The sequence below is a fragment of the Ixodes scapularis genome, unplaced genomic scaffold (assembly GCF_016920785.2).
Source record: "Ixodes scapularis isolate PalLabHiFi unplaced genomic scaffold, ASM1692078v2 PGA_scaffold1__304_contigs__length_218370807, whole genome shotgun sequence".
NCBI classification, from domain to species: Eukaryota; Metazoa; Arthropoda; class Arachnida; order Ixodida; family Ixodidae; genus Ixodes; species Ixodes scapularis.
The window spans coordinates 131,535,026-131,559,902 of NW_024609846.1; the positions used below are offsets into that span (position 1 = coordinate 131,535,026).

Sequence of the window (24,877 nt, forward strand, 5' to 3'; positions counted from 1 at the left end):
CTTCTCGGTGGTATCTACCGCATTCACGCTCGCTCTCGTTTTATCCTTCGCATTCCATCCCTTCCCCCCTTTCTCCCAGGCGGTGGCCTATGATGTCCACGAATCCTTTCTTCGTGATTGGTTCTTGGGTTGTCTTATCAGCCAACGCAGCTATCTGATTGGCTGCGGAACAATAATGGGATGCTCGCGACTCGCCACGCCCCACGTTTCTTAGGCTGTCAGTTAGAGACAGTCTAAGAAATTTGGAGCGTCTATACTTGTTCGCGAAGCACTTACAAGAGCCTATCGCGGCAAACTGCCGAGGGGGCTCAGCCAATCACGAAGCTGAAAATGTGTTTAAACCTCTACACACACACACACACACACACGCACACGCACACGCACACACACACACACACACACACTACATCTGAGCTCTCGCACTAAGCATGACGTCTTACCATGCACAGTTCCAAAGCGCAGACTGCTTTGTTATTATTTTTAACGGGAACTATGCGCTTTACTTCTAAGTTAAGTACTTTGCGTATTATTGAGTCTCATTACTTCGCGTCAATAAACGCGTGATACCACTTTTCTGTTTAGGGTGGCTGGTAAACATTGGGACGATAAACGTCACTTTTTTTTCTATTTTAGGTAAATGATTGAAAGGTCAGTCAAAGGAAGCTCAGTAATTTTGGAATCATTAAAAATAGAAAGGTGCGGTTGACCAGCTCGCATATATAAGCACCACTGCGCTATCCAACTTTGCGCACATTTTTCACCGTCTTACCCTCCGATGCGTCTTAATCTCATCCGCAGCATTTTGGGACCAGTGTGCCTAGATCTGAGAGCGTTTCCAACTGCTCAATTGTGGTTCCGTGATTTAGGAGCCGCTTTTTAAGTGCTAGGAGGAGGCGAAGGCGTCAATCGTCCGCTCCGAGCGCTTTTGTCTTGCTCCGGCTGTCCGCCCGCTGTCCTCCTTGCATGCGCACGTGCGCCCAATCTGTGCAGCAGCCAGCAGGCGTCCGCCATTAGACTGCGAGAGATGTCCATAGTTTGAGTGATCTTAAATTTTGGCTCTCTATCTGGGACACTCACCCCTTGCTGGCCCTCTCACAAGAAAACAACAACAACAACAACCAAAAACTTATCAGTGAAACTTTGTAAACAATTGATTTCATTCCGGGGACTTTTGCAATTTATGCAGTTGTTCGTCTGAAATCAATTATTTGAAAGGTTTCACTGAGACCTGATGAGAGAGAAAGGGAGAGAAAAGAGAGAGAGCACGACATCAATAATACAACGTTAACTCATACTGATTGGAAACGCAGACCCGCATGCTTATTATTCCTATGCCCGCTATATGCGTTTGCATTCGGTCCGTCATATAAACCCCGCCAGGGAAATCTTAAATTTCTGAGTATCATATAAAAAAAATATCCCGAGGTTTGTAGTTACGTGAGATTTATAGTGCATAATAAATATGAAAATTTTACTATTTCCTCAAATAGGTTTCATTGGAGAGCTTCTCCAGTGACCCCTCGAATTAGTTCCTGTAAAGGTAGCATTTCCGTGCACACCCGCGCTCTGAGGCCAAGCAACCTTTACAAACGCTTCCGCTCATATAGGATCGCTGTTGTCATTGCGTTTGCAGCATCCCCAATGTTTAGACGTCACGTGGCGCCTCGCAGCGTAGCCAAAGCGAAATGTCTTTCACTGTTGGTCATGATGACGGGCACTCAGCACGAGTCCACATGAACAACGCAAGGTTATGTCCTACTCGTTCCTCGAGGAAAAGACTACAAACTAAACACTATTACTCGCGTTACTCGGGCCAAACGTAGCGATTATCATTCATTCCTACCTCTATGCATCTATAGACTGGAACCACCTTTCCACATCCATTGCCACAATCCTTAATTTCGTTGATTTTAAGAATGCTGTAACCTGACCACAAAGAACTATTTCCATATTTCCTCGTTAACGAAGTCTTACTTCATTACCAATAACCCCCCAAATTTATCAATCCCGACTTTTCATGCGCCGGTTCGCCTCACGATGTACCGCAGAGGCCGCTGCATGCCAATGAAGCCAATCTCATGGCGTGTGACTGTCACGTGGTATTCGGGAGGTGCGCAGCAATCATGTAATACATCCGCAGCGCTATTTTTTCCTTTGTTTTTTTCAGAAGGCTCATAATTTTTGTTTGCATCGCGAAATAAGGGTGATAATTTAAAAATGGGGATTAAAATAACTAACATTAAAGGTGTTTTTTTTTTTTTTTTTTTTTGTAGACGAGTGCATGTTTTATTTGGCAGGAAACTGTCACCGGCGTTATTTTTAGGCGCTTACGAATCTCGACTGCCCGGACGCAACGACGCGATATTCCAATTCCTGATATCCCGAATCTGGCACAAACCCAAACGCCTATGTATCATTAAAAAATAATATATAAAAAAAAGAAGGTTGATATTTTTGTTGTCTGACACATTCGATGGCGCGATATTTTATTTGGATATCAAATTCCAACTCAGCCACCGGCGCATGATCGTGTATGTCAGAACAAACATGGTAGTAGATGCTTCAAATATGCATGAGTCACTTATTGTGTCGCAATGTCAAGGCCAGCGTGGTTTCTGCAGCGCTCAGGTGAGTGCTACTTGTGCGAAGTCACGCGCTCGCGCATCAGTGCGGAGCTGCGGCACTGTGGAGATTAAGCTAGCTTCGATAACGTACTACATACACGTTAACGCAGAACCGGTCAAGTCTGGGGTTTACATGCCAAACTAACGCAGGGCATCTGGCATGGCCCAGCAGAGGACTGATGATTTATTTTTGACCATCTGGGGAACCTTTTGACATGAAACCGAAATCTCGGTTAGACGGCAGCTTTTTCAGATTTCGGGCACCTCGGCAGGGATTCGAACCCGTCGCCTGCGGGTTCGCAGTTTGGCGCTTTGCCTCGGAACCACCGACGCGGCAACACTTGGATGCAGAGTACAGTCTATTAGCCCCCGGTATTTACAGGGTGTCACAAAAGAAAATTTACACGGTCTTTTTTACCGCAAAAATAAACTAGGCATCGCCGAACGCTCATTCTCCGCCCAAAGGTAGCGCTAGAGGTCACAACCAGATGCCAAAGTTTCAGCCCGATCCGATAAATTAGTCAAAAGTTATAAGCGATTTTCTGAAAAGTTCAATGGGAAGATGGAGCACATTTTTGCCTGTTTTCGGTTTCTGGTGCCATAGAGCCCCATGTGTTTGAAAACTCCGTCGGCCGCCATTTTCCCATTGAAATTTTTAGAAAATCATTTATAACTTTTGATGAAGTTATCGGATCGGGCTGAAACTTTGGCATCTGGTTGTGACCTCTAGTGCTACCTTTGGGCGGAGAATGAGGGTTCGGCGATGCCTAGTTTATTTTTGCGGTAAAAAAGACCGTGTAAATTTTCTTTTGTGACACCCTGTACATGTGTCTCAGTTGCGCCACGAAAGAAACTTTGTGAGAAAGTCAGAGCAGGGTACTGGCAACGTACACTTTGAGAGAAAACAAAACGACGAGCCGACAGATAGGTATTAACAAGGACAAAAATTCTACTAAAAAAGCAACTGATTTCTCCTCTTCCTGTGGCCTCTTCTATAGGACGGCAGATCAGTTAAAATAAATGACGAAGCAAAGGAAGAGGCACCTCCCATGGCTTCTTTGTAAAAAGACGCCTCCAGCCCTTCATCTCTTTGGGCCGTCCGTCTTCAACCCCCCTCTTTTTCTTTTCTCGTTTTTCTTCATTCATCTTCTTGCCTACACTCCGAAGTCGCTCGGTGGTCGGTCGGCACGTGCAAAAGTATACGATGCGGAACGAGCTCGCTCGACCCTCCCGCTTCTCCCTCTCCTGTACGGAAGCAAAAACAAGACTCGAGGTACAAAAAGAACCGAAGGAAAAGAAAAGCAGCGCCACGCGCGCCACCGAAGTCGACATTGTACCGAACATGGCGGCGGGGAAAGGGAATCCGCGAGAGAGCGAAGGGAACCGCCGACGCCTCTGATTGGTCCGCGGAAGGGAGAGGGAACCAGAGGAGCGAAAGTAGCGGTGCCTCGCTCCCAGCGCGATGTCAGATCGCGACCACGACCGGAGCTGCACCCGAAGTGCTGGGTCCCAGAATCTCCCGCGATCGCGCGTGTGTTGGTTCGGGCGTGCGGATTACGCTTGCGATGACGATGCCTCCTTCGGAGAGAAACTACGGATTCGTGCATCAGCTGCAGAGCAGGGCGGAGTCCAGGAGGGTGAGTCTATCAACATTGAAATATGCTGTGTGCCTTCCGTTACACTGCACTTCCGCCTTTTTCGTGCGCGCCAAAATTTGTATGCTCAACACGCTCCCCGTTCAATGGAACGGCCGGTTTTAAACCTGAACAGTCGCAGCTCAAATGCAGTAAAGGCGTGTTAAGCTCAGTTATGCCGGCGTGATGTCTCATAATGATAGTAGTAAATATTTCGACGGGTCTAGATAAAATAGCGGTTCACCCGTCGCTTCAGTCCCGGTCAAAGTTAGACCTGTCAAAGCGCAATCTTTCTTAATTTGTTTATTATCCTTCAGGAAATACTGCTTAGCCATGAAATTCTTGCGCCATTTAAAGTCTCGGAAGTCATCTTTTCTGTTAATTTACCTGAAATGCACAACTAAGCTTCGCGCTAAAAAAATAAACGAAGTTTTTTTTTCTTTTTTTGAGCCAGTAAAGTTTTAATGTAACCTTATTGAAATGCTCAGAGAAACATATAAAGCTAGCCCAAACATTGGACGGCCAATATAATTGCGTAGTAACCCGGTGCTACCAGTACCTTCGTTATAAATGTTGGGAAATTGAACATAAGCTACGCTAGTTAATAGCAGAAGGTTACTCTCTATGACATCGCAGGAATATTAAATTATTTTCTAGTACATGGTCTAATGTTTCAGTGCATCCGAGTTTGTTTTCGTCAAACTGAATTCAAATTGGTTCATTATTTATTCGATGACACACTTCTCTGCCGTGCGTTGTTGCATGATTTTCTGCACTTAGGTGCCAGCTCACTTACAGCGCCTAGAGGGCATTTGGGAATAATTATGTATCCCAGTCTCTATGCGTCACAGCGTACGCTTTATCTGACGCGCGCGCTCAAAAAAGAAAAAAAGAAGCAAGGAAGTTATGTAGTAGCGTGAGAGTATGTCACTTTGCGCACGCGAAATCGTGTTGGACGATTTCTTTTTTTCTTTGCTACACCTGTTGTGAACGGTGAGAGTTAGTAGCTAAAAAAGAGGACGTGAATATCGCCCGACGTTCCCTGTAACTCCAGAAGAATTTGAAACCAAGAAGAGAGAAAATAGGCGGGGATAAACAGTGGCTTATGAATGCTAAAATGTTTACTTGGGGGAAACAAAAAAGCACAGTGATTGAAAGCTTAAATAAAAACGGAGGGCTTTGCTTATCATGTAGTTAAAGATCCTCGCTTTATTGTAGGAAATCGTACGACATCCATTACGTGCAACTTCAACCAAACTTGTTTTTTGTTTTTTTGTTTTGTTTTTTAATAAAAATGTTTTTTGGTGCATCTGAAAAGAACGTGTTCGTAGCCTACCAACTCCGACAGCGTCATACACCACGCCACTTTCCGCGATACAGCTTCTGTTGCAACATGCTACAGTCGGTGGCAGGTTAAGAATGCAGTAGCTGCTTCGCCTCCACTATTTCTTCCGCTGGGCTGGGGCTGCGCGTACGACCAAGTGTTATCAAAGGTAAAAAGCACGCGCTCGAGGAGGAGTGGCACACAATGCATTATCACGGTCATGCTCTGTGATACGTAACTCTCATTGGCGAGTGCATTGCAGTTGCCCTTCAAACCGGTTGATCTACAACGAATCGGTAAACAATTGTAGCTCTCTCTCTCTCTATATATATATATACATATGCAGTCTGTAAGTGGCGTGTTTTTTCGAAATTAAAAATTGTGAGTGGTCAACGTCTTCCTTTATTCTGTTTCATCCCAAATTAAAAGGAAGCGAAGGGGGATCGAGGTTAAGATCAGTAGCTTAAACTTCTGATAATCTTTTGTCTGCTGGTTAGGAAGATCAATTTCAATTGTAAAAAATCAAGGAATGAACATGAACTTTTAACATAACTTGCTGTTCAAAACTCGACCCACAAGGCGAACGAACAACAAATCACTGTTCGAAGATATACCAAGTATATTATCAACTTCCTTTATGCTCGATACTTACCAACAGGCGACGAACAATAATGTTCTTAAACATATCCTACTAATAAAAAATGCTTTCGTCGGCAAAAAAAAAAAAAAAAGAAATTGAGAGAAAGAAGGAAAAAAAAAAAAGTAACTTTCGTTAAACCACTTTACAAAACTCGGGGCTCGTAGTAAAGCTTTGACCTCATTGATGTATTTTGAATATATCTTCAGCCGCTCCTTCATGGTGGGTTATTACAAAGATAGTCCGGATCCTAAGCATCTCGTTTAAAATCAAAACGCAACTGTTTGAACCAACCTTTCCTTTGCGAAACTCAGAAGTTTATCGTTAGGTACGTAGACAGAGTGAGGTTAGTCTGCCAAAGTTTGTGGCGACATTGTCACACGCTGTAAATAAAGAATTTGTCCGGTGCAGCACGACCGCTTGCCCTGGAGTCTTAAACGTCCATCACACCGTAGCAATTACATAAACACGGGCCGAATCACCATGCTCGTCTAGATCGAAACAAGCAGGGGTGGAGATCGAACCCAGGAACCCCGCGGGTTTCGCAGCGCGAGCTTCCCGTGCTTCGAGCTGCGAGACTCGCGCAACACGGCAACGGACGGAAGCGGTATTCACCGCTCGGCCCCCGTTGTGGCGCGCTTCGAATCGCACGTGCCGCCGATCGCGTGCGGGGGCTCGTCGCGCGTGCCCCCGCGCAGTCCTCCGGTGCGATTGGCCGGCTGTGCACGTGCCCGGTCAGCCCAGCGCGCAGCGACAGAACCGACCAATGACGATCTCTCCGACACAACCACCCGTTCATCAAACAAACTGCGACTCCGTTTTCTTTCATCTATATTCTGTCTTCCATAAACACCGTTTTTCCCAGATGCTGTTATCACTGTGTTTCAACAATGGCGTTTGCCGTGTTCGCCTCCTCTCTCGTGACTCGCTCGTGACGTAGGGGACGCGCGACTAAGGCAGGAGATAAGCGCGGGCGGTAGCTTCGGCCCCTTTGTCACGTCTGCCCCCTTGATACCGCGCTCATGCTGAGTGCGCGGGCCTGCGGGGCGTCCGCCTGTGTCCTCTAGACGCCTCATCGGCAGGGCTGCCGCAGCTCGGACTTTAGCAGTCGGGCGCACCCCCCGGCCGAAGATAGCGTGACCGCAGATTGCTATCTTGAGGGGAACTGCCGTCTTTTGAGTCGATCTGGGATTGCAATCTGAGAGGAACGAAGAACACGTGGGGAAGCAACCGAGTCGGCGCAGTCGCAGCGTGATGACGTTCCGTGAAGAAAAGGCGTCGCTCTGGTCCGCCTTCCACGATTGGTCAAACGCCGTACCCTGTTTCACCTTGTGTTGTACGGCAGGAAAGGCTACAAGCGCGAGCTCCTTGCTCTAGGGCACATCTCGGCGGCACAAGCTGTCGTGCACCAAGGGCACCTGCCAGCGCTATGGCCTCGCGCTTCTAGCCTTCGCTGCGGTACAACATAAGGTGAAACGGAGTATATCTGCGAGGTCTCTGTTAAGAGAAAGTCTGTCAAAGGTCAGACTGTCAGCTTCGATGGTGTTTATTTAAAATAAAATGCGATGAATGCAAGCTTCCATCTTGCTTTTTACACACACCATCGAACTTGTGGTTCCTAAGTAATTATAAGTAGCCAGGATCATAACTCGTGACGTCACACCACAGCAAATTCAACGTTACTAGATTAGATCAGTTGTGGAACTCACGCGGGAAAAGGGGGGGGGGGGGGGGGGGGGGGTTACTGATCGTGAAAGTGGCGTCTGTGGGCAATTCCATAACTGAGAGGTCGCCACCAAGACATCTCGACACTAATAAACCATTCCATGGATGTGCTTCTGGCAGGTACCGTCTTTAGAGTCCGTGCATATGACGCTCGCATATTAAAGCAACAAACACGCTCATGCTTTGCTGGGGAGCTGCGCTCTGGGCTGTGCGTTGGAACGGTCTATACAACTTTCCATAGCTTATCAGCCAGGCGAGAAGTGCCGAATCACTGGGGGGGAGTAGACTGCGCACGCTAAGGGAACACATAAAAGGGTGTATTCTGCACACTCTAAGAATGATCACGTGGTACAGGACCGGCTGTTGACTGGTCCCTCGGGCACGTAGCTTCCACCGCCCTGTTAGCGGTCAAAGGAGTATAATTAGGAGGTGCTGTGATCGGCCGAGTTAGCGAGGAATCGTGAATTGGTCAGCTCGCCTGCAACTTGAATATGGTATATTTTCAGATAAAGATTCGGTCGACTGAAATTTTTAAGATCTATTTTCAAGGCGACTCGACGCGACGGATAATGCTCGTAATCGTTTCCACTATTTTAGGCCAGGTGACAAACTAAAATCCCGCCAGCTCTTACTTGAGCCCTGTTACACGTCAGGAACATGCACACGAACGCGTATTTTGGGTAGCAAACCTGATCGATAAGTACACAAAATTGTGGGAGGTATTCGACATTTACCAGACATGAGGCTGATCATGAGGATATAAAATAATAGTTTATGTAAGTAGTGATATATACAAGTTTAAGACAACATCGATTAAAGGGAATGGAACCGCTTGGAAGCCCAAGGTGGCTGCCGCAAACTTTTCACTGAGAGACTAAGCAAACGTCGGGTTCCACTGTTCATGCTCACCTCTCTTTAGTCCCCAAAAGACCGTGAGCACAGCTATAGCAACACGTCGATTCACATAATAAATGAGGTAATGAGGGTATTTGTTCAGACAGGAATAATTGTTAGTCCACCCCAATTGGCTTCTGGTGTCCCCACTGTATAGTTAATCAATATAGAGAGTCCAGCAGGACCGGTGACCTAAAGTGTTTAATGTGCACCATGCCGCGACGCACGCTTGCACGCCGGTACTCATCTAGATCGATACGGGCAGTGATGGGGATTGAACTTAGAATCCATGGGTTATACAGTACGTGCTTGGTGAGGTAACCTCCCCGGCCACCGACCCCCCTCCCCCCCCACCCCTCCCCCCTCCCCCCCCGATTCATATAGCACATTATCATCAACTTACAGGAAGTCTTCTTTTTTTTCAACTACATGTTACGAGGAGGGAATGTTTGTGTTCTTTCTAAGGGAATGAATAGGCTGAACTTCGATATCATTTTGATACATATACCTTTGGTGTTGCAGAATAAGCAATCGTTTCCTCAGCTAAGATGTAGCACGGCTTGATGGGGTAGCAAATTCTGGTAAAATAAGACAGGCGAGTTGCATTTTAACGTGTTCGAAATTCCAAATTTTGAGTTTGAGCTCATATACGATGATGAGAATGAACCGTGTGCCGCCTGCAACCTTGAGCTACAGGTTGAGGGCACTCGTCGTAAAGCTGTGGACCTTTGTCAGTTCCCTTTTCTTTGGCAGTACATAGCCTACTGTAGCGAACTTTATGCACCGACAATGCCATCGTTACAATGCAACAATAAATAAGCCTCCATGACTTGCAAACTATCAGGTGATTCAAGAAGCGGCCAGGCTCTTTAAATCGACCACAAAATCCGGTTTCTTAACCTATCGCGTTCCGATTTTGTACAGGCTGGGCCACAGGTGGTGCATTTTTTCTATAAAATTCGCAAAGAGCGAGCTAACCCGTGGAAAAAGTAAAAAAAGACAAAGGCTTAGCTCCTATGGAAACGCAGCGAAGCCACCGGTCTTCAAACCATAGGGCGCCCAATGATTTGAAGACCGGTGACGTCGCTGCGTTTCCATAAAAGTTAAGCCTTTTTTTTTACTTTTTCCTCAGGTAAGTTCGCTCTTTGCGAATTTTATAGAAAAAATGCACCACCTGTGGCCCACCCTGTACAAAATCGGAACGCGGTAGGTTAAGAAACCGGATTTTGCGGTCGATTTAAAGAGCCTGGCCGCCCCTTGATATCACCCAGTAGTTGACTAAGTAATAGTCTACACAAATAAAAATATCGCGTCATGCAGCATTAACATTAGATATCTGAAGCAATACCGCCCTCGCGCACAAACGGCCGGTTTTCGAAACCAAAAAGCAACAATGCACAAAGTCTGTCCGGGAGCTCAGGGTCTTTCACGAACGTGTTGGCCCCAAGGAGAATTACGGTCTCCTTTAAGCTATGCAAATCCATTATTCAAAAGAAAACAAAACGAATTTTCAAAATACACAATCGTTGAATAACTTGTGTAGTTCCAGCTAGAATCATCAACCAGTACATCCATCGTGTGGATGAAATAGAAATTTCTGATTGTGTACACCATCTCTCCATCTAATAAAATACCGTTGCATTTTTTTTTTTTTTTTACTTTGAGTGCACAATACATTTTAAAGGCTCGGGAATAGACCGATCTCACCAAGCGTTCCACGCATGCGTGACGCCGCCATAACTGTATTTCGTAGCCGGCAGACGCCAGTTCACGAGGTAGCTCATGCCGCCTCGTGCTCTGCTCGCGCAGACTTCCAGCAGGTTTGTCGCGCGTGCAGAAAGCTCACACGATGCATGTCGGCAGCGTTGGCGTACTCAAACTAGCTGGTGAGATCGGTCTATTCTAAATCGACCGACCTCTCTAGCCAATTTCGTGGCGCCACCGCTGCCGGCATGCACCGTGGGAATAGACCCCTTCCGTAATTCAGTCTGGCCACTTTGATCACTATCATCATCATCTGAAATCGGCATATGTGCTATACTAATGGCGGCCTTCTGTTTACTGATGAAGGAAGAAGTTGAAGATGCTCCTGAGCAGATGATTCGAGGCCTATACATTCTAGGTGTTAGCGCGACGTGAAGCAGGAATTGGAAGCAAGAGCTGCGTAAACGTTCATTTCTAACTCAGTCCCAGTCAATCTGTTAGTAGCACTCAATCGGCTTCAAAGCCTCTTGATGTATAGGACTCTATCAAGGCGTCTATGTGGGTTGGCGCTTCGTTCCGACTGGCCGCATTTGTTTCGCCATCGACACTTAAAGAGATTGAAAAATAATTGTAGTGAAGTGAACATTTTCGTTTACCGTTGACCTTTAAGTGACGGTGCCCCATTAAATACTGCAGACCACAGGCTCATTGCCGCCATTAGTATAGTAAAAGATAAACTGCCATTTGAGTCACCAGATGGCACTGAACTCCGGAAAGGGTTAGAGTGCCTTCATACACACGCGCTTTTGCTTGAGTGGTGACATCTCAGCCATTTTTCCGCTCAATTGTTTTTCATGCCTTTTGAAGTGCGCGCAATCCGGTGTCACTCAGCTCGAGCGCGTAGCTTTGGCTAATGCATAGACGCCATTTTACCGCCCAAGTCATGCACCGAGTGCGCGAGAGCGTCACGCGCTGGCACATTCAGTGCAACAATGGATGTCTTCACCCTGAGACAGACAGACATGCAGGCACCCTAGAAAGGGTCTACTGTAGCCTTTCTTCCCGCAAAACAACCACGCTGCGAGTCTGCGCGAGCAAGGCAGGAGACGGCACGAGCTATCTCGTGCACTGGCATTTGCTCCCGTGAACTACAGTTATGGCGGCGTCACGCATGCGTGGAACGCTTACTCAGATCGAGCTAAGGTCTAGTTTGAAAATTAAAATCAATTTATACCCCATAAATCCCTCTTGAATATACGAATGAAAACAAGAACAATGAGTTAAGTCTCAATGTGGAAAGCAATATAAATCAGAGTGGAACACGATAGCGTTATCATGCCCCGTTCGCATCGCCTCCTCATTCGCTTCTCGCGCCCTTCCCGCCAGCGAGCAGGAAGTGCAGCGGACATGGCCTATAGTCAATAGCCTGTCTGGCTCGCAACCGAAGAGTCGCGGGTTTCAATCCTGCCTTAAATTCTTTAAATTTTTCTTTAAGGCAAATATATAAAACCTTATAAAGTTAAATCGTTTGAGACGTACATGTTGCGACACTAAATTTCCATTAGACGTCACGTTTTCAATCACTTTCATTCTACGCGTGACGTCACGTGAGCGTGGGCGATTGTTCGAAATTTCCGCGCGAGGGCATGGGACTGCAGCGTCATGACCCTATCGACCAATCAGGATTTTCCCGTCACGACGCCACCGACGCCAACGTCGGATTTTCTGCGAAACGAGCTTCTCAACGCTGTCGCGTTAAAAACTCGCAGCCGACGCTACGAGGTAATGAGAACAATCAATCGGCGCGTCAAAAGAGCAAGTCGCTAGGTTTTTTTTGTTTCTTCGTTTATGATTGATTCGGAGATGATAGAGCATGTTCCGAAACATAACGAACGCCATGATGGTGCTCTTTTGGCGCTGTCTGGTTTGTCCCTTCAGCTTGTCGGCTGCGTCTGGGCCTGAGGTGAAACCAAGTACCCTCTGCGCCCTGCAAGAGGGTGATGACATCTTGTAACTCCGCGGCAACCTATAGCAGTCGGGCTTATCGGAAGACCCATTATCTTCATTGTACGCGGTATGGCGGCCAAGGTATCAGCAGTTTTATCTCTTCAAATACGCCCTCGCTATTTTTCCTCTTCTTTCTGCCGCACGCTTTTTGGCATTATCCGCCACTGTGAGATTGCGAGAGGCGTGTACGTCGCTGCAACCGGCCGTAAAAATAGCTCTCCTTGGCACGCGTTCAGTTTCTCTCGCTTATCTTCCGATGCCGCTGAGGCTCAATGAATCATTCTTTGGAGCCTGCGCAAGCGCGCACCCATTCAAGTCTTCTTTTTATGTCCCAGGACGCATGGCTTATTGCTCTGAGAAGCTTTCCCACGTTGCATATACCTTTGACCTTACACGTGGCTGCAATATCGTGTAAAGATATATTCTTTTTTTTTTTTTTTGACACGTCTTTGTGACAAGAAGATGGTGACGTGCCGTTTTAATGACCGTTGATGGAAGACGTTTCTAAAGTGAGAACGGCAGTTACTGTGGCTCGCACTGGCACAGTACGAGCCACTGTAGGTCCAAGAGCGAAAAAAAAATTATTGAAACTTTAGTTTTGCCATTTACGAGCACTTTCCCGGCAAGATTAGGTCTCAATCGTAGTCTTTTAGCACTAAAAATGACATAGATCTGACGTCACTCGTTCAATGCTATGACGCAGTCCAAATTCGCTAGTCTTGTATGAAACAATTACGCTAATTACAGCATAGCCCTCCTACGTACTGGGAAGTTACTCCCGCTTCCTTTTCTCTTCCCCGGCTGTGTTGTGAACGATTTCTCAAATATATTACATTCAATTGACGTCCTGAGAAAAATCAGAAATGAGTTGACGTTTTTCTCTTAGTTTTTGGTGAGGTGGCATAAAAATTGCATGTCCACACACGTTTTCGCTTAGCACACTCACGTATATGCACCTCCCATTCTTCGAAAGGCATACGCTACACCTCGATTTTCTGCAGGGAAGAAAATCCTCGTAGCGCTTTCCCCTCGTTAGCTGTGAGGGAAGCCAAGTTGCGGAAAGGTAAAAAGCGGATAGTGTATGGGAAAGGAGGATGCGGGCAAAAGTGGAAAGTTCGAAGTGTACGTCGGCCTTTAAGCTGAAACCAGGAGCTCCGCTTCAGCGCTTGCATTCTGCCCTTATTAAGACAAGTGTGAACGCTTAGGCCCGCGCAACCGTAGCACTGCGGAAGCCAGAGAGCTAGAGCTGAAGGCGGAACTTCTAGTCTCAGCTTAAAGGCCGACCTGCAAAATATTTTTCAACCAGGATGAAAATCCTCCTCGCCACCCCTCCCGTTTCCCCCTCCCCCACTCTTAACTTGACAGAGGGGGGGGGGGGGGGGGCGAGGGGACTCCTTTTGTTCCTGCATCTTGGTGCCGGGCCGCGAGCTTCTCCCGGTTTATCTACCCCCAAGATGCACTAACAAGGGGAGTGCCCCGCCACCAAAAAAACAGTGGGAAAAGGGGAAATTGGAAGAGTGGCAAGGAGGACTTTCACCCTGGTTGAAACATATTTTACAACTCCGCTCAATTCCGAAGATTTCGGGATGGTGGGTGATTTCGCATTAAAATGCACTAATAAAGAACACTACGTCATTTGCTTCGCGAAAAATGGTATAGATATTGTTAAATCTAATTTTAAACACGAGCACAAATCAAAGCCGGAACTTCGGCTGCGTCATACAACATTGGCCTCGGGCCGCCAAGTACATGACTATCACGTGGTACGAAATGTCATGTGATCCTCTGCGCAACGACGGGCGGGGTAGGGGCGGGTGTGTGCCAGGCGCAAGTGTCGTCTGCACCGCACTCTTCACCACGTTTTGGTGTCTACGACATTCGACGATGTCTGCGCAACTGTGGCATATGTCTGCACACGTAGTGTCCGTAGTGTGGATGGTACTCCGAGACACAATGATCACAAACTGTGAGATGACGACGCCGGTTGTAACGCGGGAGACGGCGGTAGCGACGGGACCATGCCGAGACGGCCGGACGGCTCCCAAGAAGAGCGCTGCGCAAGCGCGTTACGCCAATCACGTGGACACCGCTGAGCACCGAGAGGAAATGTTGCTGACGTCACCCATTGCGCTTACCTGGAGAAGTAAAAACAATCAAAAAGGGGCAATGGTGATGACCTTTAGCTCAATGTTGGTTCCGACACTCTGGCTGCGTTGTTGGTTGCACCTCAATTCGCCCGTTCGAGTCAGCCGATTTCGACAGCTTGGCAAGTTGCAAAGTTTGCCGGACTGTTTAAGAAACATTTACACAGAAATAGGTTGTAATATTTGACGTGTGGCCTTCAAAGGCGATACTGAAGAGGATCGCATTGTTTCTCAAAAACAAAAATGAAGCGAAGCTGCTCTTTAAGGGGTGAACGGAGTATACAAAATTAAGGAGATATCCGTCTAAAGTGGCATGTCTGAATATGCAATGGAAATCACTTTGACTCCATATTTTCAAAGGACGAAATTATTTGTTTTGTCAATTTTAGCAAAAATCAAGTTTCCTGGCTGGAGACTAATGAAAATTATTTCTAGGAGATATCAGAACTCATCAAACAATCAAAATCAGAAAACTTTCAGAAGGAATTTGTGCCACCGTCGGCAGCACTTGTGCTTTGTTGAAAAACATATATACCAATGTATAAGAAGAACCCGCAGTGTCCATATAGCAAACGTTCTTGTCTTTCTCAGGCGTCCAAGCCCTTGATGGAAAAGCGTCGTCGTGCCCGCATCAACCACAGCCTCTCCCAGCTCAAGAGCCTGCTACTGGACACCCCGACGAAAAAGGAATCTCAGGTGCGGATCGCTCTCTTTCTTAATACTGTCTTTGTTCGAGATGAAAGAAGCTGGAGGATGGTCGTGCTGATATGTATGCGCGTGAAAAGTGCTGTAAATGTCCTTGGGTACTGTCATGCACCCTAATAAATTGAATGATCGGAAATATTTCAGTCTTCCTCAGGCAGACCCTAACTGGGAAAAACACTCGCAAGGCCAACCAAAGGGAGATTAAAGTAAGGGATACAGAGAGAAAGAGAGAGAGAAATGGAGAGAAGCATGTAGAGAACAGGCATCGGGAGATGGGACAAGAGGGTGACCGGCCAGCGTGGCCTTCTGAAAAACAGTTTAGGAAGACGGGGAAGATGTCCCAGGCTTGCCCCTGGCCACCAATAAGGAAGAGAAGACGCGTAGCCACAACCGTCTGTTCACCTGCGTTTTGAACAGTGTCGTTTTCGACCGAACCCATCCGCGTTAAAATCGGAGCCGTGAAGCCATCCGAATTATATAATCGTGTGCTCACAATGTTTGCATGCGCGTAGCAAAAGTATGTTGATGGATAATGTAGCGTCATTACAAAGAAGATTCGGCGTCCTCTCGAGATGCACTTTAAGAGGAAAACGGCGCGTGTCCGAGGCACAGGTGGCTCGACCTGCTGTTTGACAAATAACACGGTGTAGTTTTCATAGATTAACTCGCCCGGTGCTGACGTCATAGCTCCGCGATGCTTATCCACTCCGACGCGCGCCAACATTGTTCGCTGCAGCTTCCGCGTTAAAAGTGGCGCCCTGTATACCTAACGTCGAGATGCAAATGACGGAAACCTTGCTCGCTAAAGGGAAACCAAACGAAACACAAGACCATCAACACGCGACGCGGGGCCTCAGATTGAGTAACCCTCCAGCACCGTCACTTCCGCGAAGACAAGCGCCTATTCAAAGCTCGTTAGCGCTTAACCATCGCAAAGTTTTGAACGCCCATCAACATATCCTCCTCACCTCCCTCAAAGAGTTACACAAGTCCCAAGTCAAGGCTGTTTGGGAGCAGATCAAACTGTCGCGCCCCCAGCGACTAAATTGAAAACTACATTCGTATGGTCCACAAACAAAACAAAACACAAATACTGTTCTTTTTTTTTTTTTTTTGACGCAGAGCTTGGCTGACGTAGCCAGACGCTTCGTCACTGGTCGGCTAGAGCTCGTAGTTGTGAGACGCAGCCGCACGTCGACGCAGCACTTGTGTGCAAACTGTGCTCGATCGAGCTAAGTGACCTCAAGTATCCGCACCGCAGGCGGTCTCGTGTTGGGTAAACGCCGAACTTTGTGGAAAGCAAGCCGGACAAAGCGCTTCTTACGGTTTAATCTCCTCGCCAATTATTACACTATATAAACTCAAAGCACGCTCGCCCCATGGCACTTATACTCTTGCTATTGCTTATTGCTGTCAGAAAAGTAAATGACTAACGCACTAGAGTGCTAAAATTTTAGGTCTGACAGAGTTTCCAGAACGTTTATAATAATCGGCTGCTTGTTTCTACTGCGAACGAAAACTTAATACCGGGCTAGCGAGTGGGCTAGCGCACACCAGCTCGGAGGACGTGGAGTAAAAGCACGCGGTGCAGAACGCGGGGATTTTGGGTTGAATCCCCACCCCTGCCCGTTTCGATTTGAATGAGCATCGTAGCGGCGTGCGGTCGCGTATCACTACTGCGTGGTGCACGTGAAAGACCCCAGGCTAGCGGTTGTACTGCGCTGGCTAAGTTTCTCATCTACAGCTGAGAGACAAGTTGCCTGTTAAGACAGACTAAGTTCAGGCTGTATAAACGTACACACAACCCCATTATATCTTTTTATGACGCCGCTGTAGCTGTAGCTGTAGCTGCGGTGGCGTAATAAAACTGGCTGTGAAATCGGTCTATTGAGCGGACTACGGTATCCCGCGCACGAAGCGCCAGGGGAGGCGGGGCCCCTCTTCATCGGCGCAGAAAGAAGAGGCAACGATTCCCCGAGTGCTTCTCTCAAAAGTTGCCCAACGGGGGCAAGTGTCAAGGCTGCGCGTCCCGACCGTTGTTTCCGGTAGGGCAAATGGGAAGGCCTGCCGAGAGTGCGGAAGCAGGTGTGGCCGGCCGCCCCGCCGGCGAACTCGCGTCGTGACTACGCTTCGCTCACCCCTAAGCTGACAGCGCGGTGGGAGCTACGTGCTCTCAGGACCAATCAGCCGCCTCCATTTCATCGATTGACCCCGTTCTCTGTGCCACAGGCGTAGAACGAAGTGGCGAAGAATAGTTGTAGTAAGACATTCAACTGGGCTACAGTCACTGCCAACTTAAGAAACCCACGCCCCGAGTTTGTCAAACTGTCGCTGAGTATAGTTGGTTGCGCATAATAACCATAAATATCGCGAAGGACAGACATGGATATGAACAGGAAGGCGTGACTAGCGCCTAAATAGACACTGCTTCCAACGAGCACGTAGCTTCCACCGCACTGTCAGCTTGAGGGGTGAATCGACTTCACAACCGCCGCCGATGCTGCTGTTGTTGGTCCAGCCAGATGCTTCACGGCCGATCAGGGTGCTCCGTGCCACGCTCGGGCGGACAGGTGTGCCGGGGGAAACTGCCCCGTTCGCTCACCCGGTTCGCCGAGAAACAGCCGACCGGCCGACAACGACTTTCGTTTCGTCACCTCGTTTCTCGGGGGGAAAGAAAAAGACGCGTGACTCGCTGGCACGTGCCTCCGGGATGGGCTTCGAAGAAATCGAAAGGGACGGTGGCGATCGCCCCGTTCACCTCACACTTTACAAACACGAACTGCCGTTTGCGCCCCAAGCGACGTCCGGTCGCTCCTTCTTTGAAAGCCCTGTCGAGCTTGCATATGTCAACAGTGCTAGAAAGCCTAAATGCTACACGGACAACAAAGTTGACATCTTGTAAACCCTAAGATGGGGAACGATAAAAAAAAAAAAAAAAAACGGACGAACACAACAAGATTGATTAATTACCAGCTCGCCTATCACTGCTTACAACAAAGTTGGAGATTAAACGAGGGCATTCGGCTGTACAATTTAACGTCTTTGAGGAGTCAAGTTGGTTTACAAGAATATTGATAAAATTTGAACGGTCCCCCGTTTTTTTTTGTTTTTTTTTTTTTGTTTTTTTTTTGCGTTTATTTGGAGAATCGGTGTTTAAACGTTCTATCGACAATTCAAACAGCGGTGTCAATGTGGGCTTCGTTCATTATTTTTATGAACCGGAAGTTTTCAGGGACGTCAAAGACTGGAGCACCGCCTGCCTAGTGGTGCGCTTCGAATGCCGCGTAGCAACGAGCTCAAGGAGAAACTTGGCACGCGGCATTCGTACCACGGATATTGCGGTGACTCGTGTTTGTTTGCAGACTGTCTTTTGTACGATGTATGGGCAGTGTGACCCCGGCGTAAGCCGACAGTACGGTCGAAGATCGTGCTCGGTGGACCAGTCATCTGGTCTTTCTTTCGCCGCATGATAAAGCTCTTTTTCATACCCGCGCTCCGAGGGCGGGGTCAGGGGATGAAAGAGAGGCGATCGGTTGGTCCGGCCTACGCGTAGCACCCACCACAGTGTCAGCTTAGGGGGTGATCGGAGTATAGAGGTAGCTTGCGTGCAACGCCTGTCCGTCGAGCTATGCGGACGTTAGAGTAAACTGGAACGCACTTGCACGGGCTGTTTTTCGTAGAACCAGGCATTTGCGCCTGCGCCGCTCGACATTTCAGCACCACAGATCTGGCACTGTAACGTCGAAACATTAGTTGGGTAGAATAGGCGTCCTTTCTGTTTTAGACATCCTGGAAGACATGGATTGTAAGCTGGTATGATGATGCGCAGTGGCGATCGAAATCTTCGATCGATCAGCTAGGAGCCTAAAATGAGTCCTCCGGTCTATTAATTAGAATTTGTAGCGATGAAACAATCAGTAACAATCGGTAAGACGATACAGTACCACATAAACGAGGGAAGCGCGAAATTGGTAAAAGGCAATATCCCTAAAGTCACTAATCTTTGACTACAGCGCAAACCAGATATTAAGATACACAACCAATCCTCGCATAATATGGCCACAAATTATTCCGAGAATTCCGAGTAATTACAAAAGATCCCTTTTCCCTTTTTACCCATTCGTTTGTTCGCAACTCGGATACCTGAACTATGCATGAACTGACCCGACTAAGCTACGCCGAGTTAAAGAGAAGTCGCCTGCGTGAACGGATCGATGCATTCAGCGGCTTGCCTCAATGCATCGGAGAAAAAGAAAATACGGTTAAACTAAATATGTCGATTAGGGGGGGAGATGATCGGAAAACTCCCGACCGAGATACTGAAGTTATCATAGTTCCGTGTGGCCTCGGCAAGACAATGGGATTAACATATTTGCCTTGTTTCTCGTGCCTAACATTTTGGGCTCAAGATTGACGACAAAAACGTTTCGCGTCTGCTCTTTCTATCTTTCTATTTGGCCAAATTTTCGTATTCACGATGGCATAACTGAGACAAGCAATAAAATAGATAAGACAGACGACGCAGAAGTTTGAAAGTGTATTAAGAGCAGGCATTAAACAAACACCAGAGCTGGGCTGTACTTCTCTAATTTAGTGACAAAAGTAAAATCTAGCCTCCTTCTCGGCACTAAAACAAAAAAATCTAGTGTATTTTCAGTGAAGCAAACCTATCATCTACTCATCTACTCCCCTCCGCACAACAACGGCGTTACTCTAAATCTTCAACGCCTCGAGCCGTTTCCATCAGTGCGAGAGGACCATCCATAACGCCAGAAACTAGCGTCTCCCCGCACGACAAAGCTGGCGCCACTTTTTTTGTAGGGGACCAGTAAACCATCCGAACCGTTCCAGCACCACCTCCAGACATGACTCGTCTTCGACGCGGCGCCTACACTGGCGAGCAAGAAAAGCAAAAAAAACACTAAAAGAAAAGAAAAGCCGCCGGAGTCCATTCTTTATCAGGAAGCACCTCTTGCAACTTAGGCTCTCCATTGTACTCGACGGTGGTTATGGGCTCAGCGCGGACATGCCCGGGCTTCCCCGTCCCGCCCAGAGTACGGTCGGCACACACAGAGGAACTTACTAATGGCCGAACTAATTTGAAGATGCCGCCGGTGGCGAAGAAAGCCCCCGGTCCCCGCTGGGGCTTAGTTTGGGTGGGGGGAGTTATTGAGGGGCCAAGACACTCCCTGAAATGCCCTCGGCCAGGGGACGTGTGTCGACGGCGGCGGGCACTCCTCGAGCGCGTGAGACTGACCTTGAAGGACACACGTCTGCGCCTCTACGGCCTCCCGTCGAGACCTTCTGGGCGTGGAAGGCTTCAAAGGAGCTCTCTCCGCTGGTCCCTTGTTGTTAGTCTGGTTGGTCTTTCGCTGCTTTGTTGTTAGTAGTAGTTGTAAGCGAGGGTCCATGTGTGCGCGAGCGGGCGCGCGTGTGCGAGCCTACTCTCGGCCCTCGGGCCAGCTTTTGGCGGCAACGGGGAAAGTGTTGGAGCCCCTTTTCTTGGGGGAGAGGGGCGATAAGCGTGCGGTCTTTTGAACGACTGTCCAACGGAGGTAACTGTATGGGATTGTTGGTGATTTTACTATAATCGCAAGGCATGCGCTCGATACGGCTTTCACCTTAGGTGTCTGTGGCTGCTTCTGTGGTGCGATGTCCGAGCTCGCCAAAATTCCTGTGCCGTGTTCAGGCGTTGGTATCTGAAAAGAAAGAAGCAAAGCTTGGTTTTTTATTGTATAGTAAAACAGGCACATATTTTCCCCCGTTCAATAAGCCGCAATGCGGTCAAGTCAAAAGCACTCTAACTAAAAAATAAAAATGAAGCTGCGTGAAAAAAATAAATAAATGTTGGTTGGGTTTTTGCAATGAGCCCGGTTGCTACAAACGAACGTACGCACTAAAAATAACTGCAAAAAAAAAGAAGAAAAAAAAAACTTGTGGAGCGCTTGAGATAGCTATGAAGTCAAAATTTACGAAACCTTTTTAGCACCAAGACACTGTTCCTAAGATAACATCTTCATGGCATCATCACGCTTACAACTTTCATTGACGATCGTAACTCCGGCTCTACAGAGAAAACGAATAAAAAAAAACACGAACGTAAAATCTTTAAGGCAATGGCTAGTCGGCCCACCATGTGTGAGTGAACCCGTCGTCGTAACTCCGCCATCTGATCATCGACCCCTTTCATTCACGGCCTCCGACCTCTCCTGAGGACAAGGTCATATTCTCCATCCCAACACACCCCCTTCGGCATGCGCAATTCCATTCCCCGCTCCGGAGGGGGGCTCCCATTGTTGCCATGCCCCCTCTCGGTTCGGCCCAGGCACGCCACAGGCATCCCAAGTGCGCCATACTGATCGTTACTCGCGACGCTCCGATCCCAGGGTCTACGACCCTGCAGCCTTCTGTGTGTCACCAATTTGACCTCTGGCGCCTAGCGCTCGAAGGTGCGTTGTTCGACGATCCAAGTTACCCTACGGGCCCCACCTTCCATACGACGACATATTGTGCAATCCCTTCGAATAACTGTTTTTCATATCTTTTTTTTTATATATGATTTTTTAAAGCACTGTTTGCTAAACTCTTTTTTTCGAAGGCGAAGGCACAAAAAAGTATTTGTACTTTGACTTTTACCATTGTCTGTTTTCGGGTAGGGCGCATAGCATTCGAAGATGGTCCTGCTGTTGAGGGAGTAGCGGGGCTTTAAAGTGTCGTCTACCCCGCTCCTAAATTTGCATACCCCTTTATTTTGTGAGCACGCACAAATATAATATTTACTTTCTATTGAAGAAGCACAAAGGAAATGTCCTGAGACCGTGTTGACTTTGGACAGTTGGTGATGTTGCTCCTGCTTTGTCACCATAGACATGCGCTCGCGAATGTATCACAATTAAGTTGCCACTATGCTCTTACGCTCGCTAATGTAATATTCTACACCTAAGCTGTAACTACAGCCTTGCGCTCAGGATTAACATATTACAATTAAGTTGGCATCATAGCCTTGGGCTCGCGAAAATGATATTACAATTAAGTTTTAGACCACGATCTCCCCTTTTCTCGTTTCAGAATCCCCGGCACGCGAAGCTGGAGAAAGCGGATATCCTGGAGATGACTGTGAGGCACCTTCAGGGGATCCACCATGGCCATCATTTGCCATGTAAGTATTTAACTAAAAAACGAAAGTTATTTATGAATTTGTCCATGCAGTTTACTTAGCTGTACAGCTAAACAGTAACACAAAATAACTCACACGAGAAATATACACTTCAAAACAAATTCTCGATCTTTGTAAGCAATATCATTATCATGTGTAAGAGCGATATTTTTTATTAGAATCTTGTTGTCTAAACAAACTAGTGAGAGTTGCCTTTTGTTACCCGAAGAATGTCACAGGATAGTAGTTTATAGTATAAGTATATACTAGCCAGTTTAGGAATTTTTCAGTTCTCCTGGTTTTCCGTGAACGTTAACGACGTATATTAACATATCATCACATCTGATAAGGCAGGTGGACAATCATTATGATGTGTATGATATGGGTATTACCTGATTCTGTAGAATTGTGTAGCCATGTATAACTAAGTAGGCACCTGCGGCAGACATAACTTCTGTTCCATCTGTTCATTCTGGTATGGAAGAAATATTTTCAGCACAAGACGAAGTCCCAGTTTTTTTCATTTCAGGGTGTAATGTTGACTAGGTCGCCTCGCTAAACTAGGTCGCCTCGCCTCGCTAGGTTATTTTTCATTCCAACGCTTAACAGTATACACCATTCCAGTATTTATAAGTTCTCAGCCCAGCGTGCGATCTCCACAGCCCAGCACGCGTGTGTTCGTCGCCTCGCTAAACGAGCAAATCACGCGCCATACGTACGAACACTGAAAATGGAACCGGCCAGAGGCCCTTTATGGAAAGGTGTAGTAGCAACGAGATGTTTTGGTGGCGACCTCCAATGGTTCCCTCTCTTGACGTCATTACCTTGCGGACAACAAGTTCGATGGCGTTTGTAATTAGCATGGTGGAAGCTTGAAATTATTGTGCTTTGATATCAACACTGCCAACGCCGTCAAGGATAAAATCGATACATTACCCTTATTTCGGTCGATGCAAAATACTTTGCTGACATCATAGTCAGCATTCGGCCGATCGTGGAAGGCCGACCACAGCAAAGCTTTCGATCGCGCACGTCGCCAATAGACATAACTATTTGTTAAGAAAAAGGGGACCCAAATGTGAGTTGGTGTATTGAAGTGGACAGCCTCATGTGATAAATTGGGATGTATTATTGTGCTTCGATATCGTTCCGACACCTCTTGCATAAGTCAAGCAACGTAAAGCTTCATCGAGTCATTCCAATATTTATTTTATTTCTCGTTTATGCAGCAGCAGCTCACGAATTGGAAGCCAGATTCCAGGCTGGTTTCGCCGAATGCGCCCGAGAAGTGACCCGCTTCGTCTGCAACACCGACGTCGACGCCAGCATGCGGTCGCGCCTCTTGGGCCACCTGGCGTCTTGCCTGGCCTCTTTGCCGACGCCTCCAACGGCCGAGACCGAAGATCAGGCTGCCTCAAGCGGCACAGTTATCGTCAAGGCTGAGCCCGGAAGCTGCGACAGCTCCGTCTCTGCCGTACCATCACCGTCCTGTGCTCAAGACCAGTGCATGGATCCACTGGCTTGCCGGCCTGCGAGTCCTCTGAACTTGGCCACCTCCGCCCGGTCGGTGTCTTCGACGTCTTCGGCATCTTCAGGCATCAGCATGCCTGCAAGTCCCTACAGTGACTCTGAATCCACCACTTCGGCCAGTGAAGACAATTACGGTGATGTTGTAAGGATGGATGTTCAGACCTTCGGCGTCATCAGAAGAGCGCCGGCAATGTACTGCGATCCAGTCTGGAGGCCCTGGTAGCACGAAGCTCTTCTAGGGCTGTTGTTTTTATGTACAAATTGTAATTTGTTTTTGTGTGTGCCTGTTTACCCATCGACTACATTCCTGTACATACATGTGGTGATTATTCTCAAGTTCCTAGTGTCTCTCTTTTCCACCTTTGTAAGTTATAATGCCAAAGCCATATACTTAAGTGCCTTTTCACTTAATGCCTTTTATACAATGAAATGCCATTAATGCACACAAACGAAAAAAAAAGAGTGCCCAAGTGACAATAAACTTTGGAAAATATTTTAAAGTGAAAATTATAACACCTTCGTTTTGTCTTACTTCGATCATGAGTTCTATTTGGGTGAAGTCCTAGATTACAAATTTTATAAAATAAGGTCAACAAAAATGTTAAGATAGATATTAAATTGTCTTACCAATTTCCTAACCAAGAGTATCCAGATAAAGAAGTTTCTAAAATAAAATTTTCGAGGCTGTTGTCTCGTTTCTGCAAGAAATATGCGCCTTCCCGAGTTAAATTTGAAGCGAAACAATTGGCTAATGAGTAGTAACTATCCGAAGGTTTCTTACTAATGCAGACTT

General features: G+C 47.3%; 1 protein-coding gene across 2 annotated transcripts; it reads left to right on the forward strand.

The window, feature by feature from the left end:
• Positions 1–4,027: 4,027 nt before the first annotated feature.
• On the forward strand, positions 4,028–24,597 carry LOC8029108 (transcription factor HES-1-A). 2 transcript variants are annotated; one of them, XM_029983063.4, is made up of 4 exons: positions 4,028–4,261; positions 15,285–15,389; positions 22,467–22,557; positions 23,784–24,597. In XM_029983063.4, the coding sequence occupies exons 1-4, from the start codon at positions 4,190–4,192 to the stop codon at positions 24,305–24,307; spliced, it is 792 nt and encodes a 263-aa protein (XP_029838923.3). In that variant the 5' UTR covers positions 4,028–4,189; the 3' UTR covers positions 24,308–24,597. The 2 variants fall into 2 exon arrangements, with proteins under 2 accessions (XP_029838923.3, XP_029838924.3); XM_029983064.4 differs by having other exon boundaries at positions 4,095–4,261; positions 23,787–24,597.
• The last annotated feature ends 280 nt before the right edge of the window (positions 24,598–24,877 follow it).

Bases quoted from the DNA above. Each gene is read 5' to 3' on its own strand.
- LOC8029108 (XM_029983063.4), top strand. From the start codon at position 4,190: ATGACGATGCCTCCTTCGGAGAGAAACTACGGATTCGTGCATCAGCTG. The intron at 4,262-15,284 runs GTGAGTCTATCA...TGTCTTTCTCAG, and splicing joins GCAGGGCGGAGTCCAGGAGG to GCGTCCAAGCCCTTGATGGA. The intron at 22,558-23,783 runs GTAAGTATTTAA...TCGTTTATGCAG, and splicing joins CCATGGCCATCATTTGCCAT to CAGCAGCTCACGAATTGGAA.